The sequence below is a fragment of the Rutilus rutilus genome (assembly GCF_951802725.1).
Source record: "Rutilus rutilus genome assembly, chromosome: 9".
Classification (NCBI taxonomy): domain Eukaryota; kingdom Metazoa; phylum Chordata; class Actinopteri; order Cypriniformes; family Leuciscidae; genus Rutilus; species Rutilus rutilus.
In genome coordinates, this window is record NC_140223.1 from 10764431 (window position 1) to 10782767 (window position 18337).

Below are 18337 nucleotides of genomic sequence, written 5' to 3' on the forward strand. Positions count from 1 at the left end.
TAAGAGACAAAAAAGAAGCATAAAATTATCCATATGACGTGGTGTGAATTTCAAGTCTTCAAAAGTCATGAATGTTTCCTAAAAGCGACAATTTTAGTCTGTTATCATGACTTATATCGTGCACAAGTCATACATTATTAATTATTTATTTTTTTTGTATTGAGAGGATCCTTAATTTTTCACTAACAATTTCACCCAAGTAGATTTAAAATGTTTAATGCAAGAAGTCAAGTACCATATAATTATGCTTGTTTATGCTTGTACAAATTATACTTGTACTTTCCACACTGTTTATATAAATTAGGGTTTAAATATTGTTATACATAATATATTGTTTATGAAATACCATATTTAAACCTGGCAGTGAATAGCAAAACATTTTTTGGCTGTTTCTCACCCAAAGTTCAAAGTTGACTTCAGCAAACTTGGTATATAGTGCATGATAATAATTGCTTTTTAGGTACTTTGCCACCTTTTTTAAAGCTTGAAACTTTGTAGTCCCCATTCATCGTTACTCCTGGAAGCAAAAAGGCGACTAGGACATTGTTTTTTTGTTGAAAATTTATTATTTTGTGCTTCATGAAGGAAAAAAAGTCGTATGTGCTGTTTTTTGCATGAAAACTGTCGCTGCTTTTGTCATTTCCGATAACGTGGTTTGCCGTTAGGACAAGTTGTAGTGTTTTAACCATCCAGTGTTGGGTTTGGTATCCTGCTGGAAGTTCTGTATTGTTTTCTCTCTCACACTCACTTTCCTTCTGCCTTTGAATTTGTCTTTTATTTTCTGTCAAGAGGGGGTTAAAAAAGACAGAGAGAGAGATAGACATGCAGTAAGAGGAAGGGGGAACAACAAAAGACAGAAAGACAGCGAGAATAAAGGAGGTGATCGCAGAGAAAAACAGATTTGTCAGCACACAGGGAAGGTCAGCGCCCTCCTCTCAGACAGGAAAAGACGAGAGAATGAAAAGGAGCTGATGTCTAGAGAAAGAGAGGTTTTTAGGTGGTCTTTGATTTCTTTTCCTCATCATTCACTTCGCGTTCCCTTTAAACATCCCTTTGATGTGATGACAGACGCTGTCTCTTTCTCTCTCTCTCTCTCTGTTTCTCTCTTCGCTCTCCTGTAACAATGGGCTGTGATTGCAAGGTTTTGAGTTGTAATCTTAAGCTCGTCAAACCGTAGGAGGTGTGTAGGTGGTCTTTTCTCAGTTTTAGTCTTCTTTGTGATGGAATGATGGACGTAAAGAGGTGTAAAAACGCAATGTGTTAGACAGATACTCTTTTAATACAGTGAGAAAGTCTGTTCCAAAACCTAGTGAACTCCCTTGCTGTTCTTCTAAGGCATCATCGTAACTGGTACAGTAACAATGCAATACTCAAGTAAGCAATAAAAAACATAAAGCACACAAATATCACTGAACTATTGTATTTGTTGTTTCCAGAATATTGCATAAATCTTTCAAGGCAAAGCATGCATGTACATGATACAGGCTATCTTTTGGCGCAGGGATAACATCCGGATTATTTCTATGATGTCCTAAAATGATGTCCTCGCTATGTTCTGAAACAGATCCATACTGTTGCACAAACGGACATCAGTGGTTTAGCAATTGACCCACTGAAGCTTCAGGCACAAAGATGTTCGATATCATTATAACATATTTATGTCAGCCAAAACTGTATCAGCATAAATTGATCTCATAGTGTTGCTGTGTGTGTGTGTGTGTGTGTGTGTGTGTGTGTGTGTGTGTGTGTGTGTGTGTGTGTGTGTGTGTGTGTGTGTGTGTGTGTGTGTGTGTGTGTGTGTGTGTGTGTTTTGCAGTCCAAGGAACCATAACTTTTCACTAAACAGCCATTGAAGCCAAGAAGATTCAAAATATTCAATGCAAGAAGTTAAATATAATAAAAATTGCACCATAGACATCTGGTTTATACTTTCCACACTGTTTAATATAATATAATATAATATAATAATATTTAATTATATAATGAATTATTTTATATAGATTTTTTTTTATGTAAAAAATGAGATGATTTACATATATATTTATATTTATGTAAGACTCTGCAACTTGACATTGAGTTATGATGCAGTCAAATCATTGAAATAGATTGTGAATCAAATAATTGAAATTAATCAACATGCCCAGCCGTAATGCACATTGTCCATGACAACATATCATAGACTTCTATTGTTTGTCTTCTGTTGTTATAGAGAAACGACTATTGAATTTTTAGAATCACTGAAACATTTTTTATTATATTTATGAAGGATTTGTACCTTTGAGTATATCCACATAGTAAATTGATTGAGAGAACTGACCACATGTCTCTGTGACCTCATTCCTAAAGGTCAAGAGAAAGTTCCATAGGTTAAAGGTCAAAATAAGAGAGTTTGTCATGTAGGCTAACTGCTGCCATATTCATCATGTTGCACCGCCACAGCATAATTACGTTCACGTGTGCGCGTTTGTTCTATAGGTGTGTTTTTTTTTTATTGTGTGTTTGTTTTCCCAACAAATCAATAGAAACGTACCGAATTCTCTCCAACTTCCCATAAACACGCACATACACACACATGCACAATGGAAGGTGTTGCAACTCCAGACAGTCTGTCGTCCTGCATTTCCAGAGTTTTAGATAAACAAACTAAAAATACACACCCTTATTTTTTTACCCTGACCCTATAAGTCACATACACACATGGTATCAAAACAGAAAACTCATCCCATGATATATCATGCTATCATTGTGTGTTGTTTTTTTTGTAGGGAATGTCAGAAATGGTTGTGCATGAAGAGTATTTATAGATTCACCTGAACACACTCACACTCACTCACTCTCTCTCTCTCTCTCTCTCTCTCTCTCTCTCTCTCTCTCTCTCTCTCTCTCTCTCTCTCTCTCTCTCTCTCTCTCTCTCTCTCTCTCTCTCTCTCTCTCTCTCTCTCTGTGGATATGTGTGTGTATAACTCATTTGCATATCCTCCAGTGCCTAAACTTCCTGTATTAGAAAATACTGCCACAACTTTTCATGTTGAACAATATGTGCAGACCTTGCCAGACACACACTCATCTCTCTAATCACTCCATTCTTTTCTTTTCTTTTCATGGTAGTTGCTATTAAAACCCTGTGGTTTTATTAATTGCGCTCGGATTTTAAAGACCCCTGCAGCCCTACAGGGTGTACGCGATTTTACCACAGATAAAGGCGCAGTAAATTTTGGGAAATTCCTCTCTCTGAATGGTGGAAGTTGGTGTACGTGTTCAGGGGAGCGTGAAGTTCAGGTCATTTCAGGAAGTCTTGCATCAATACATTCAAAAACCTGCCAAATCTGTTTTTTAAAATAACATGCTTTGACACAATAATACCAACAGCATTGTGGTTTCATAATGTATATTAATAAATAATTCAGCCACACCTTTGATGAGGTAAATGATGTGTTCATGTTGAGTGTTGTTGAGGAGAGGTCAAGCTCAGGTGACATGTCAAATTTACACTGCAAATGTGCCATAAACGCACTTCTGAAATAGCATTTTGGTGTCTTTAGTTACACAGACAGTTTAATGCTGCTCAGATGTGGCGTAAATGCATTTACACAGCAATGTACTTTTAGTTCTAGGGGCTAAAGTGGGTAAGAGCAGGCATAATTTAGTCAGGCTTTTACGTGGCATTACGTCTTGACTCCGTATTTTGAGCAGGCACAGAGCAGCCTTAGGCCCCTATCACACCAAACGGTTTTTTTTCAGGTTCGAAAACGCGAGGCACGCAACACTGCCAATCGGCCCCAATCACACTCTATCACACAGAACGAGCAGTGCGCTGCGGTTTTTTATGTTGCTAGGCAACCACTGAAACAGCTATCCTGTCAGTCAAGTAAACGTCAAATCAGCATTTTATTAACTTTATTTACTTCCTGTTAACATTGTGGTAGTTACGGTTCGTGAAGTCGTTAAGCTCCTGGTAACCCGTGAGAGCACCACAAGATTATCCTCCATCATTGCACTCTCCGGGCGTTCAAAGCAACTGTAGCTTTCATCACTACAACGGAAGGCCCGCCTCTCCATTCATTCGATTGGACAGTGGAAAAAAACGCGATGACGTTTTTTTTTTTTTTTTACTGCAAAAACGCGAGGCACCTGGGGCGCATAAACAGTGCACAGTACGCTCACTGCCATGAAAAAAGGCTCCTCTCACTGCAAAAACACGTTTGGTGTGATCGGGGCCTTAAAGGTCCTTGCACACTGAGTCCGAATCTTTCGTATGCGTTTTTTTGTATTCGTCATTCGGTGGCTCTGAATTGTCAAAACACCTCTCCCAAAATGCTTGCTACAGATGCGATAAAACGCAGAAAGCCGAACCCGATCCGAATTTTTTTTTATGACGGACGAAAGTTTCGGATGGAGTGTGTAAATGTGATTGAAACAACGTGAGGTCGTATTTATTTATTTACTCGCAAAAATTTCGGACCTTAACTCAGCTTTGTAAGTATGCCTTTAGAGTCATATTCACCCAAAATATATACAGTAAATTAGCTTTGTGTGAAGAACATACCAAAATGAAATGGACCACTAAAAATCTTTAAGTGAAATCTTAATTTGAAATCTTTCAAATTAATTTAACATTTTAAATAGACTGCAGCTAACATTTTTCTTTAGAACCTCTGGCAAAATACATTGTTTTGTTTAGTTGTTGGTTCAGAATCATGATCTCAGTTTAAAAACAAACAAAATATGCGCATTTATTTTCTATCATAACCAACAACTTCTGATTTACCAAGCAAATTGGTTGGTTACTCCACCCAGAGAATATTTTGTATTGCTCAGAGATCATTTGGTGAATTTGATGAGAAATATCTGAGTTCATATTGACATCTTGCTAAATCTGAATCTCTGTTGAAACCCTACAGGAGATGCATGTGAGAAGCTGAGAGTCTTTATTTGCTCCATTTGCCCTCGATTTAATCTCATTGCTTTCCAGGAGCAGCAGTTGAGATATTACGAAGATCTCATGTGATGTTTTTCTCTGCTTGGGTAGTTAAGATGCCAGATGAGGACCAGCATCAAAGACTCCACATGACCATCGATATCTACTCAAGAGTTAAAGGAGATGTGCTTTAGTTCAGGTTAATATTATTACTAGAGCTCGTCGGAGGCATCGGGAGATGGACGACTTCCTCTGGTAATGAGAATAGAGTTTGTTAAGGTGAAGTCGGGCTTGTATGAATCGGTTAGTGTTGTAGGCCTCTGGGTGGGGTCAAGGTCAACATGTGGAGCGAGTGAGTCATCAATCAATGTGATCCCCTCGCCCTCCGCATGTTTGTCATCAATCACTCTGATGGACCTGTGTGTGTGTGTGTGTGTGTGTGTGTGTGTTGGGAGGGGGGGTCAGAGGTAATTGTTAATTAGTGACTAAACCATGTAGAACAACAGATGCCAGACCATGAGACAAAAAGCCATTTGATGTTTCTTTCACTTTGTGTGTGTGTGTGTGTGTGAGAGAGAGAGAGAGAGATCTTCCATGCCCTCAGGAGAGGAACCTGATCTTGATGTTTTTGTCTAAAAAAATCCTAGTGCTCTGCAAACCATCATTACACACACACACACACACACACACTTATCTAGCTATCTAAATTGAGACTTCCCATTGACTTCTGTTTTTCTTAAAGGGATAGTTCACCTGAAAATGATCTCATCATCATATCACACCAAATAATTTTTATTTTTTGTGGGGAAAACAATTGTTCATCTTTTCCATACAGTAAAAAAAAAAATAATAATAATTTAATCGTCTATAAGTTCTTTTGTGGACTTAAATTTCAGTCTGTTCCTCAAACAAAGTTCTATTCATCAAAGAATCCTTTAAAAAAAAAAAATTATCACGGTTTCCATTAAAATATGAAGCAGCAACAACAATAATAATACATTTTTCTTGAGCATCGAAACATATTAGAATGATTTCTGAAGGATCATGTGACACTGAAGACTGGAGTAATGATGCTGAAAATTCAGCTTTGCATCACAGGAATAAATTACATTTTACAATATATTCAAATAGAAAACAGTTATTTTAAATTGTAATAATAATGTATGGTTGATCAAATAAATACAGCCTTGGTGAGCATAAGAGACTTTTTTTCAAAAACATTACAAAACGTCCTCAACCTTTTGACCGGTAGTGTTTCATAGACGAAAAAGTCAAACAGATTTGACATGCAAATAAAATGCAAGTAAATAATGCCAGAATTTTCATTTCAAATGCATAATTTATCCTCTTGAAGGGTAACTCTCGTCAAATTGCAACCTAGGCTATTTTTGTTAATCTACCCGAGTCAAACATCCGTGTAAAAGCATCATTAGAATGTAAACGCCACTTTTAAGATTGACCGTATTTTCGTTTTCGGTCACATTGCCTTTTGAATGGGAGTGCTAGGAGCATCAAAATGGCTATTTTTAAAACACTGAGGAGACTCGACACAACATGAAACTTTGCTCGAAGTATCACCAGGGGCTCTACACATGAACTCGAGTATTGACAACATTGTTTGTGTACACAGAGCTTACTAAAAAGAAAGGTTTTGTTCGACTCACTTTATCAGTTAGTGTTTCCGGTGGCTGGAATTTTGTCAGTCAAAAATAGTCGATCTCCGAATGCAACGTAATTAGCTGACTCCATATGAGGAAATGTCATGAACTTGTAATTTCAATGAAAAGCATAACTTAGATAAATTATCCGTGAATTTATAGCTTTAGGAGCTTTCCATCTTTACTCTCCTCATGTTACGTTGCATTCGGAGATCGACTACTTTTGACTGACAAAATTTCAGCCACCAGAAACACTAACTGATAAAGTGAGTCGAACAAAACCTTTGTTTTTAGTAAACTCTGTGTACACAATGTTCTCAATGCTGGAGTTCATGTGTAGAGCCCCTGGTGATACTTCCAGCAAAGTTTCATGTTGTGTCGAGCCTTCTTAGTACTTTAAAAATAGCGATTTTGATGCTATCATAGTTGTGCCCCTATCACTCCCATTCAAAAGGCAATGTGACCGAAAATGAAAATACGGTCAAACTTAAAAGTGGCGTTTCCATTCTAATTATGCTTTTACACCAATGTTTGACTCGGGTAGATTAACAAAAATAGCCTAGATTGCAATTTGGCGAGAGTTAACCTTTAACATTAACGTCTGTGTTGTATAGGATGAAGACTGAGAAATGAGTGACAACAGTTTTAGAGTAGATTAAAGAAAATAACGAGAAGAGAAAAGACAGAGATATTCACAATGTTGTTTAATAAAAGTATAAGTGTGTGTGTTTGAGTATTTTGTGGAGTGATTTTCAGTCCACCCACTGATGCAGTCCGTCTCTCATCGTGACTCGTCCGTCTCTCAGCGTCTCACTAATGGAAAGACGTTGATTTTAGGGGTCAGAAATGTAACGATATGCTGCTCTTCGTCCTGCAGAAGTCAGAAAATGCTGGAATGTGTGTTGGAAGCCAGAAGACGCTTTTCTTTGTCCCCTTATCTCAGAGGGTCTTGTCATGTAGTGTGCGTTTGGATGTCTGTGAAGGTTTTTCTCTGCAGAAAAGCTCATTCAGTTCAGTGAAGATTAAGTTCAGCGGGAAGAGCGCATGAGAGATGATTTCCTCTTCCTTTGGCGTCTCCTGCACCTCTGGATCAATCTTAAACTGAGATTAGAGTCCGAGATTGATGGTGATAATCTGTTCCCTTCATTAGGATTAGCAGAGGAACATCTAAGAGCCTTAGGAGGTTTATTTTTTCCTTCCAGTTTCTGTTTTATTTATCCTAGAAGGTTTCTAGCAACATTTTAACCTTGTAAAGTCTACTGTATTATATTTGATACATGGACTTCTCTAAACTCTTTGCTGAATCTGTTGCACACAATCTACTGCATGCCTTCTGTCGTCTGATTGATAGTTTATACGTTCTTATCAAGTAAAAGGCATTCTAGAAATGTCCACTTTTGGGGCATGGTACATGTGTCTTTTTTCTGTAAAATCTGATTTTGTAAATGTAAGAATAACTTTTATATTGTAATTAATATTTATATATATATATATATATATTTAAATCATGTTAAAATGTGAACTAACAAATATGATACATTATAGGCTTTTGAGGAATGTTTATTTGTACATCTTTCAATCATCATTGTATTGCATTGCATTAAATGTTTTGCTCCCAAAATAAAAATTACAGAGCTTTGATCATACAATGTACGGTAAGCATTTAAATATCATCTTACTAAGACATATTATTGGGAGATATATAGAGTAACCGCTGATATGCAGTTTATGCATGTAAGATCAGAATTTCATTTTACTTTTTAACCATATAAATTACAACATCTGCATCAAATTGCATATTTTTGCCAGTTTGGGCCTCTGAATAAAATGTAGTCCTCATCTCCATATTCTCACTATATCATAATACTACAGTATATGATCCATAAAAGCCTGACGTTTCAAATATGATTCTCAACAAACAAACAAAAAGCATATACAACGTTTTTTTAAAGATTTTTTTTTCTCTAAAGGTTCAATAAACTCTTTCATTTTTAAACACTTGGATTATTATGTCATATGTCAGGCTTTACATGGTTAAGTATGCATGAATGATTCGCTGTGTTCGTGTTATATGTAATATTGTAAAAAACAAAAAACATTTGCATTAATGACTGAAATAAGTTATTTAGGGGCCGTTTACACAACACATGCGTTTTGGCCGTTCGTTTATTTTACACGACTTTTTGGGGGCCTGAAAATGCAAACTTTTGAAAACAATACCGTTATCATCTCAGTGTAAACTACAAAAACGTGAATTTTATGAAAACCGCGACGTCATGTGCATGCGTATTACGTGTTCAGTCAATAGGCGCGAAGTGTTTCTTTACAAAGTGACATCGCCAACTACTGGCCTGGCATGAAAAATACAGCATTTTTAGTCGTTTTCACGGGTCCTTGTGAAAGAGGATCATTTTGAAAGCGCTGTCGTCTACGTGAAAAATGCAAAGGAAAAACGTTTCCATTTTTAGTTCATCGTTGTCGTGTAAACACCTTAAAATACACGACTTTTGGGTGGCTGGAACTCATTTATTTGACTTTTATGAAATGTATCTGTTTGCATTCCCATTCATGGCTACTTTTGAATGGTTATTAATGCAAAAAAAAAAAAAAAGCTTTTTGCTATCATATGTTTTAGTTAGCACATCAACATGCTAACCAGCCAAACCTTGACCTCATGTTCCCGTTGTTTCTGTTTGGTCTCTGGAGTCGGGTAGAAGTTTATAGTGGTGTAATGGAGTCCAAGGCATCTTTCATCCTCCCAGTTTTCATCCATATGTACACAGACATCTAAACACTGAGCGATGTGCACGCGCGTGTTTGCACGTAAATGAGTGATAAGGACGATGAAAAACAGTGATGTTTTTCGGGCAGGGAGGAGAGTAGGAGGAGATTATTTAAACATCACGCATTCTTTATTTATGATGTCAAAACATGTTTTACTCAGATATATGGATGGGAGAATTAAAGGTGACTGGTGCATGCTGGGAAAACACCCAGAATTCCTCATTCATCATCCTCTGGTCTGTTTCTCGCTCTCTTGACTTCACCTCCCTTTCCTGGCTTTTCTCTCCATCATAAATGCATCATTGTTTCGTACGTGACGGCTTTTCATGCTCCATCTTTGCCTGCTTATATACTTTATAATCATTTCATGATCTTATCATTTAATAATGATTCATAATAATGTGATTCATACGTGTTATCTGGGTAACAGTATTTACTCAGAATTAACGTCATCCTGTATCTCTCTTCTCTCGTAGTGTGTAAGGTGGGCTACTACAGGTCTCTTTCTTCGGACGGTGGTTGTCGTAAATGTCCACTGCACAGTTACTCCATGAAAGAAGGAGACACTTCCTGTGATTGTGACCAGGGATATTACAGATCGGAGACCGATCCGGCTGCCATGCCTTGCACACGTGAGTTGAACGCAAACATACGCACCAGTTTGAAGTGGGTGAAACATGTTTTTGGAAACTTGCTATGATGGTGATTTACATGGACCTTGGAGTACCATGTAAATGGGTATTTGAGTGACTTTAAAGGTTTTATTTTAAAATGTATTTGAATATTTCACTATATTGGGTCAAGTGGTAAAGTTTCCATTTAATACGCATCTTTATTAATAAAACAATTATAAATATTATTTTTTTTAAACAGATGGAACAATTTATAGCTGCATAATGTCATTTAATTTCAAAATTAAATTTGAATTAATTACAAATTAGCTTTAAAATGAAAAAGGAGCTGAAACGTATTGTCTGAAAAATGTAAATATAAAGAAATAACTAATTGAAAGCTAAATTTCTAATGTATGTTGTGCATGGGCATGTGATTATTTCTGTTTACATCCTTTCATGTGCAGCAGATGTTCCTCACATCAAATAAATTAATTTAAATGAGACTGTATCAGTCTCACTCTACCAGCTGTCCGTCTGTCCTCTTTCTCTCTTTCTCTCTCTCTCTCTTCCATACTAATGACCAGCTCTGTCTCTTTGTATAACAGACGCTGTTTTTCCTCTCCTTCTGTTTTTGTTTTTTCTCTCATCCTCCTATTCATTGGGGAAGAAAAGTTTTAAAGTATACAGAATGGTACACACACACACACACACACACACACACACACACACTAATTAAATTTAACTATATGGAACAATAAAAAGTGTGGCTCATCCAATCAGAATTTACATAATTCTGATTGTTTTACAACAAATATTTACAGTAATATATATATGTATATATATGTGTGTGTGTGTGTGTGTGTGTGTGTGTGTAATATGTAAATTCATATATATATATATAAGGCTGCATTTATTTGATCAGAAATACAGTAAAAACAGCAATATTGTGAAAAATTATTACGTCATTCATTCATAAAATCATTCATTTATAAAAATGATTACAGATTGAAAATAACAATTTTCTATTGCAATATATTTGATAATGTAATTCATTCTGTGGTCAAAGCTGCATTTTCAACTTCATTACTCTTCAGTGATCATTCAGAAATGAGTATAATATGCTGATCTGCTGCTCAGGAAATATTTCTAATTATTATCAGAGTTGAAAACAGTTGTGCTCCTTCATATTTTTGTGGAAACATGCATATATGCAACATTGTTATTTAAAAATAAAAGAATTTTCCGGTATATCTCTAGCTAAATGGAATTGCAGCCTATTTTAATGTGGAGGATATGCACTCAGACTCTAAATCTCTCTTTCTCTCTGTGTCTATCGCAGGTCCTCCGTCCGCTCCACACAACCTGATATCTAATGTCAACGAGACGTCGGTGCTGTTGGAATGGAGTCCGCCCCTCTCCTCCGGAGGCCGTCAGGATCTCACCTATAACGTGGTGTGTAAGCAGTGTGTGCGAGACACGCAGAGATGCGCGCTGTGCGGGGACGACGTGCGATACTCTCCGCAGCGTCTGAGTCTGCGCTCCACGCGGGTGTCCGTTCACCAGCTGCAGGCGCACACCAACTACACCTTCCAGATCTGGGCCGTCAACGGGGTGTCCAAACACAACCCCAGCCTGGAGCAGGCCGTGTCCGTCACACTCACCACCAACCAGGCTGGTAAGTGTGTGTGTGTGTCTCCAAACATGCTCAAATTTAATCAGACGTCATGTTTGCATTTGACACACTACTGGCCAAATTTTTTTAATAATTAATATTTTTAAATGTTTTTTTTTTAAATAAGTCTCTTCTGCTCACAACAAAGGCTGCATTTATTTGTTCAAAAATACAGTAAAAACAGTAATATTGTGAAATATTATTACAAGTTAATATAACTGTTTTCTATTGTAATATATTTTAAAATGTAATTTATTCCTGTGATGGTAACTCCAGTCTTCAGTGTCACATGATCCTTCAGAAATCAGTATAATATGATGATTTGCTGCTCAAGAAATTATTATTATCATTGTTTAAAACAGTTCAATATTTTAACATTTCAACATCTGCCCAATATTTTAGTTGAAATCGATCGAAAAGTGAAATTGATCAAAGGTGACAGTAAAGACATTTATACTTATGAACTTTCTATTTGGCAAGGAATTTGATTTTGTTTTTGTATACAATATTAAGCAGCAAAAACTTTTCAACATAAATAATAAGAACCATTCATATTTGAGCACCAAGAATAATTGAGCAAATCGGCTTGATTTGATGCTGAAAATTCAGCTTTGATCACACGAATAACTTACATTTTAAAATATATTCAAATGGAAAATAGTTATTTTAAATTTGAAATAATATTTCACAATATTACTATTTTCACTGTGTTTTAGATCAAATCAGTGCAGCCCTGGGGAGCAGAAGAGACTTTATTTCAAAAACGTTTAAAAAAAAACAACTTTTGGTAATCTACTATATTTCTCACCTAATCTTCAGAGAAAACATTTCACAAGTTTCAATTTCACTCGCCTAATCACCTATGGAGAACTTCTGCATGACCTTTCTGCTCCATTACAAACATACACACACATGTAGAGCGTCAAATACAGTCTATTTTGATTCATGACTGTGTGTGTGTGTGTGTGTGTGTAATTGCCGACTTGTGATATGCGGTCTGTGCTCTTGATGGTGTCTTGGGTTTCCATCGGAATAGAGCGTTAGCTGGAGATCCGGAACTTTCTGTGACAACCCAAGCCTGTAAATCAGCCTGAGGGATCGCAGTGTGGAGTGTAGGGTGTAGGGTGTAGGGCGTAGTGTGGAAGGGTGGGGTTTTGTCATGCATTGACGTGCCTTTGGCTACAGAACAGAAGACCTGAATATATGTGTCCTACTTAGACGTGCACTGGGCAGTTGTATGTGTATATTTACAATAATTAACATATGCTACTTAACGTAGATGCTACTGACATAACGTTTAATACACAAAACACAATGATTTTTAAAAGTTTCATGGAATGGGAAGCTGCGTAAAACCTCCTTAACCATGGTAAAAAAAATACTGTAACATGCTGTTTGTTGCTTTATAAATCTGATTCACTTTTCAAATCATTCATACGCCTCTAATAAGAGTAAATTACAGATAACTGTTTGCTTACAAACGATACAGCATCACTGCAGCGCATAATGAGACTTTTGTGACAATAAATGCAACCTTGAAATTCTGAATAATTGTATGTGTTTATTTTGAAGAAACCTTTACAACCAAAAACACCTATTTTCTAAGTCTGATCAGTAATCAAATATTATTATAAAACTTTTGTATGTGAAATTTGTATTTGAGCAATGAAGATGCATATCATATCGCTCATCTGCTGGGTGTTTTAAATTTTATACACAGCGATTCTCAGCTTATGTGTTTCTATAAAACAATATTATAAAAAAAAAGTATGTATTATGTAAATTCTGACTCTCTCAGCATGTACTAAAGGCTTAAACAAATGAGCATATAGTATGATGCTCCTAAATCATTTGTACTGAATCTTCACATAAATCTTAAAGCTTGAGTGTTAATGATGAACGAGCGCAGATTCTCATCTTTCCTTTGACGTTATCTCAGCCAGACACACACCCACCCACAACTCCATTACGGCCCATATCTGTCAGAGCAGACGGCATGATGGATGTGTGTTAGAGATGAGTGTGTTAGGTGGTTGAAGGGGGGCGGTGACCCCTGTGTTTTTGGCTGGAGGGGGTCGTCTCCGAGTCCCCCGAGGGACGCCCCTAAATCACGTTTAGTCTGTCGGGCCTGGCAGAGGAAGACGGATCTGTGAGATGGAAGAGGGCCGCTGTCGAGCTGCTGCTACAGCTGGCGGGGGATCCAATTGTTTAACAGTCACACACACGCTAATGCATGAAACTCTAGCTTTAGCACTTGAATTTAGGATGCTTAAAGATAGGCCAACAATGAATCTGTGCTCTTTTTGTACATTTTCTATGCTGCTTGTGGGGGGAAATTGGTCTGGATAGTAGGGCGCTGCATGATTAATCAAAATAAAACTGAAATCGGGTAATGGCTTAGTGCAATTATTAAATCACAAAGGCTGTAATCTAATTAAATACATTCACAGCATGTTTCAGAGTGAAGCACATCACTGTGTTCATTTACACGTGCAGATCATCATCATGTGTCTTCAGTGTCTCAGAGCGGCTCGGTTCACAGTAAATGCTGCTCCACATGAACTCATCTCTGCATTTGCTCTGAGTTTGGGGTGTTTATAATGTGCATTTGAAAACGCAACATGTGCCAATCATCTTCCCAGACCTTTAATGAGCGCTTATAAACCGGCTGTTGTCAACAAAAGTGAAGCTTTAAGCGCTTCCTGCAGTTTTCCTTCAAAATAGCTTGATGGTTTAACGTTTGAAAATGAAAACTTAATACAGGTAATGAATATTAGTAGTGCAATTTTAATAATATTATATTTTATTTTAATTAAATACTAGATTTTTTTTATTTTACAGTGAAATATTACAATAGTAATATTTCTTATTTAGTTTATTATTTTAATAATAACAATTATTTAATTATTTTATCAAAAAATTTTTTTTTACAATTATTTATTATTTTGTAGTCTTATTGATATTTAATCGCACAATTTTTGGCTGAATTGTATATTAGTAGTGCAATTTTAATAATATTTTATTTTAATTAAATTAAATACTAGATATTTTTTTATTTTACAGTGAAATATTACAATAGTAATATTTCTTATTTAGTTTATTATTTTAATAATAACAATTATTAAATTATTTATAAAAAATAATTGTTACAATTATTTATTATTTTATAGTCTTATTGATATTTAATCGCACAATTTTTGGCTGAATTGTATATTAGTAGTGCAATTTTAATAATATTTTATTTTAATTAAATACTAGATTTTTTTTTTTTTTACAGTGAAATATTACAGTAGTAATATTTCTAATTTAGTTTATTATTTTAATAATAACAATTATTTAATTATTTATAAAAAAAAAATTATTGTTACAATTATTTATTATTTTATAGTCTTATTGATATTTAATCGCACAATTTTTGGCTGAATTGTGCAACCCTACAAACAAGCTTTTTATCATTTTAGATTAAAATGTTTAAATTTTACAATATATGGTAAAATATGTTAAATATAGATAATAGTTAGATAGCTGAAAGTCATGCTAGTTTGTTTGCATTTTCTTTTTTTGAAGAAGAAGAAAGTGTGAGTTTGCCCATGTAAAACTCACTGCCATGATGTCAGGGTGTTGTCAGTGGTTGCCAGGGTGTTGCTATGTGTTTTTGGTAGGTGGATGTTAGGTGATTGATTGGATGCTCTATATTGTTCCTAGGTAGTTTTTAGTTTCACACTAGAACATTATGCACATAGAACATAGAACATCTAGCACATAAAAAAAAAAAAAAAAAGTATAAAAAAAACTCACAAAACATAACGTTTTCTGAAACATTGTGGCCTTAGAGTTAGGAGTTTGTTCAACTCCAGATATGAGCAATAGTAATAGACCTGCTTGATTTAACGAACACCCTTAAGTAGCCAAAATACACAGAAGGGGATGTGTAGGACTTCGCCAAAGACAGCATTTGGATTCTGTGGAAATATGGCAAGCTTTCTGTGGTTTAGATATCTGGAGTTGTTCTGTTTGGTAGAGGAAAATAATACATGGAGATTTTCTTCTTCTTTTTCTTCTTTCTTCACATCCCCCAGTTCTGTTTTCACTTTCTTTTGCTGTTTTTCTCTTTTTTATTGTGTTTTCGAGTCTTTGGAAAACCAGAGAAGTCAACGCACATCTCCGTTGTGTCTGATTCTGTCTGTTTGACTTTCTCACCCTCAACAAAAACAGCTTCGGGGGGAAAAGAGACCAAACAGACAATAGCGGTCTTAACTCCAAATCCACGGTTTAGAAGAAGAAAAGGTCTCCTTGTCCTCTGGGTTTATCCTTTCTCTCTCTGTTTGTTTCTGATGTGATAGACAGAAAGAAAGACAGATGTCTCAGGAAACCCTGACAAAAGTCAAATTTAGTAAACGTAAACCTTTTATAAAAATATTAACTCCTTCTGTCTCTCTTCAGCTCCCTCTACGGTCATGACTGTTGAGAGTAAGGACATCACCCGCCACACGCTCTCTCTGTTCTGGGACGAACCCGAGAAGCCCAACGGTGTCATACTGGAATATGAGGTTAAATACTACGAGAAGGTGAATGATGGGACACATCTTCTTCAATTGTATTTTAAAGTTCATCCTAAATTAAAATTTTAGGTGAACTGTTCCTTTAAGAGACAATATAGCAATCCCCTGTGGACACTTGCTCTCTGGATAAACAGGAAGTGAAGTTTTATTGGAGTTAAAATAGCCCTCAGATGTCCCCCTATTGACCCTCTTACCTTCCTCTTGTCTTCCGTTCTCTGTCTCTCTCTTTATTTTTAAATCTCAGGATCAGAATGAGAGGAGTTACCGCATCGTAAAGACGATGTCTCGTAATGCTGATATTAAAGATCTGACCCCGCTGACCTCCTATGTGTTTCACGTGCGCGCTCGCACCGCCGCGGGCTACGGAGAGTTCAGCGCCCCCTTCGAGTTCAGCACCAACACTGGTGGGTGTACAGATCATATTCAACAGTGTGTTTTTGAATGAGTTGGAATGATCTAGAATCAGATATATTTAGACTACTCAAATAAAATGAATAAAAACTATATTCGAAATCTGTTTAATTGCTAGTCACTGGCATTGGAGGCTGACTAAACTGATGAAAAATATGAAATATTTTAGGCCTGACATTTAAAAATAAGACACACACTCTTAAAAATAGGCTGCATGATGTGGGGAAAAAAATCTATTTTTTAGAAAGCTGTTTAAAAAAGGGCTTATTTGTAGGACTACAATTTGGCCAATAATGTTTGTTAATCGCATCTAACATAAAAGTTTGTGTTTTGACAGCCCTAGTTTGATCATATATCAATATTACTATAAAATAGAAATACTACTACTTCTTATTATTACTTTTATTATTATTACTAAATAAAAAGAATACACAGGATCATGAGCTGCTCAATTGTAAATTACCACAGTTCTGCGCTTAACTCTGAAACATGCAGCGCATGTGTTTATTTAGATAAATCGCAGCCTTGTGATTTGATAATTCCTCTAAGCCATATCACGATTTCAGTTTTATTTTGATTAATCGTGCACCACTAGGTTCATTATTTGCCGTATGGTTCCATTTAAGAACCTTTGGGGTTCAAAAGATTCTTCATAGTGACAAAGGTTCTTTAAGCTGTTTTCATACTGAGAACAAAATGTTTTGTTTTTTTAGGTTCTTCCTGGCACTTTTTTGTGTATATGAATGCAGTGTTTGTGTCTCTCTCAGTCGCAGCTCCTGTTGTTGGAGGATTCATGAGCTCTGCTGTGCTGCTGCTGCTGGTGGCCGGATGTGTGGTGGTTCTCCTCCTCATCCTCATCATTACCTTCATCATCACCAAAAGGTGACAGAACATCTGCTATTTTTTTCTGTATCGATAGACCAGTGTTGATATTGTTAACTAAAACTACAACTATTAAAATTAACTGAAATAAAGCTGCAATAAAATTCAGTAAACTTACTGAAACTGAAATAAAAATATAATATTCAAAACAGAACAATGTCATAATAAAAATGACAAAAGCTCATATTACTAAAAGAAACTAAAATGAATAAATATTATAATATTATCTAAATAATACTAAAATAACACTGATAGACCAATAAAATAATAAATGCTAAATAATTGTGTATATTTTCATCTCAGGAGGAGCAAATACAGCCAAACTAAACAGGCCGAGGAGAAAAACCTGAAGCCAGGTAAGCAAACACCTTTTATTAATCCACAGCTGGAACAAAAAATGAAAATTTTCCATTCTCAAACCTTCTGTTAAATTATGCCGGCAGGGGTGAGAATATATGTGGACCCTTTCACCTACGAAGACCCCAACCAGGCCATCAGGGAGTTCGCTAAGGAAATCAGTACCTCCTGTATCAAGATCGAGAAGGTGATCGGCATCGGTACGTTAACAATCCTTTTATGTCTTTAGCATGTCATCTGTTGATGAGAGATGCATGTAAATATGACTCACTGTGACTGCAGGTGAGTTTGGCGAGGTGTGCAGCGGTCGTCTGAAACTTCCTGGAAAGCGTGAGATCTGTGTGGCCATCAAGACGCTGAAGGCGGGGTTCACCGAGCAGCAGAGGCTGGACTTCCTGAGCGAGGCCAGTGTCATTGGCCAGTTTGAACATCCCAATATCATTCACCTGGAGGGCGTGGTCACCAAATGTAAGTCAATG

General features: G+C 36.2%; 2 protein-coding genes across 2 annotated transcripts in view; one reads left to right on the forward strand and one right to left on the reverse strand.

Annotated features, from left to right (window-relative positions):
* LOC311297560 (uncharacterized protein) overlaps nt 1-18337 on the reverse strand; it is a 165799-nt gene that overhangs the window by 37105 nt on the left and 110357 nt on the right. The window lies entirely within an intron of this gene.
* Nucleotides 1-18337, forward strand: part of epha4l (eph receptor A4, like) — a 39399-nt gene that overhangs the window by 12291 nt on the left and 8771 nt on the right. The window contains exons 4-11 of the mRNA XM_084418678.1: nt 9837-9992; nt 11314-11649; nt 16090-16214; nt 16453-16612; nt 17387-17501; nt 17805-17857; nt 17945-18058; nt 18141-18326. Of these exons, the coding sequence (XP_084274804.1) occupies nt 9837-9992; nt 11314-11649; nt 16090-16214; nt 16453-16612; nt 17387-17501; nt 17805-17857; nt 17945-18058; nt 18141-18326 (1245 nt within the window). The remainder of the gene's footprint in view (nt 1-9836; nt 9993-11313; nt 11650-16089; nt 16215-16452; nt 16613-17386; nt 17502-17804; nt 17858-17944; nt 18059-18140; nt 18327-18337) is intronic.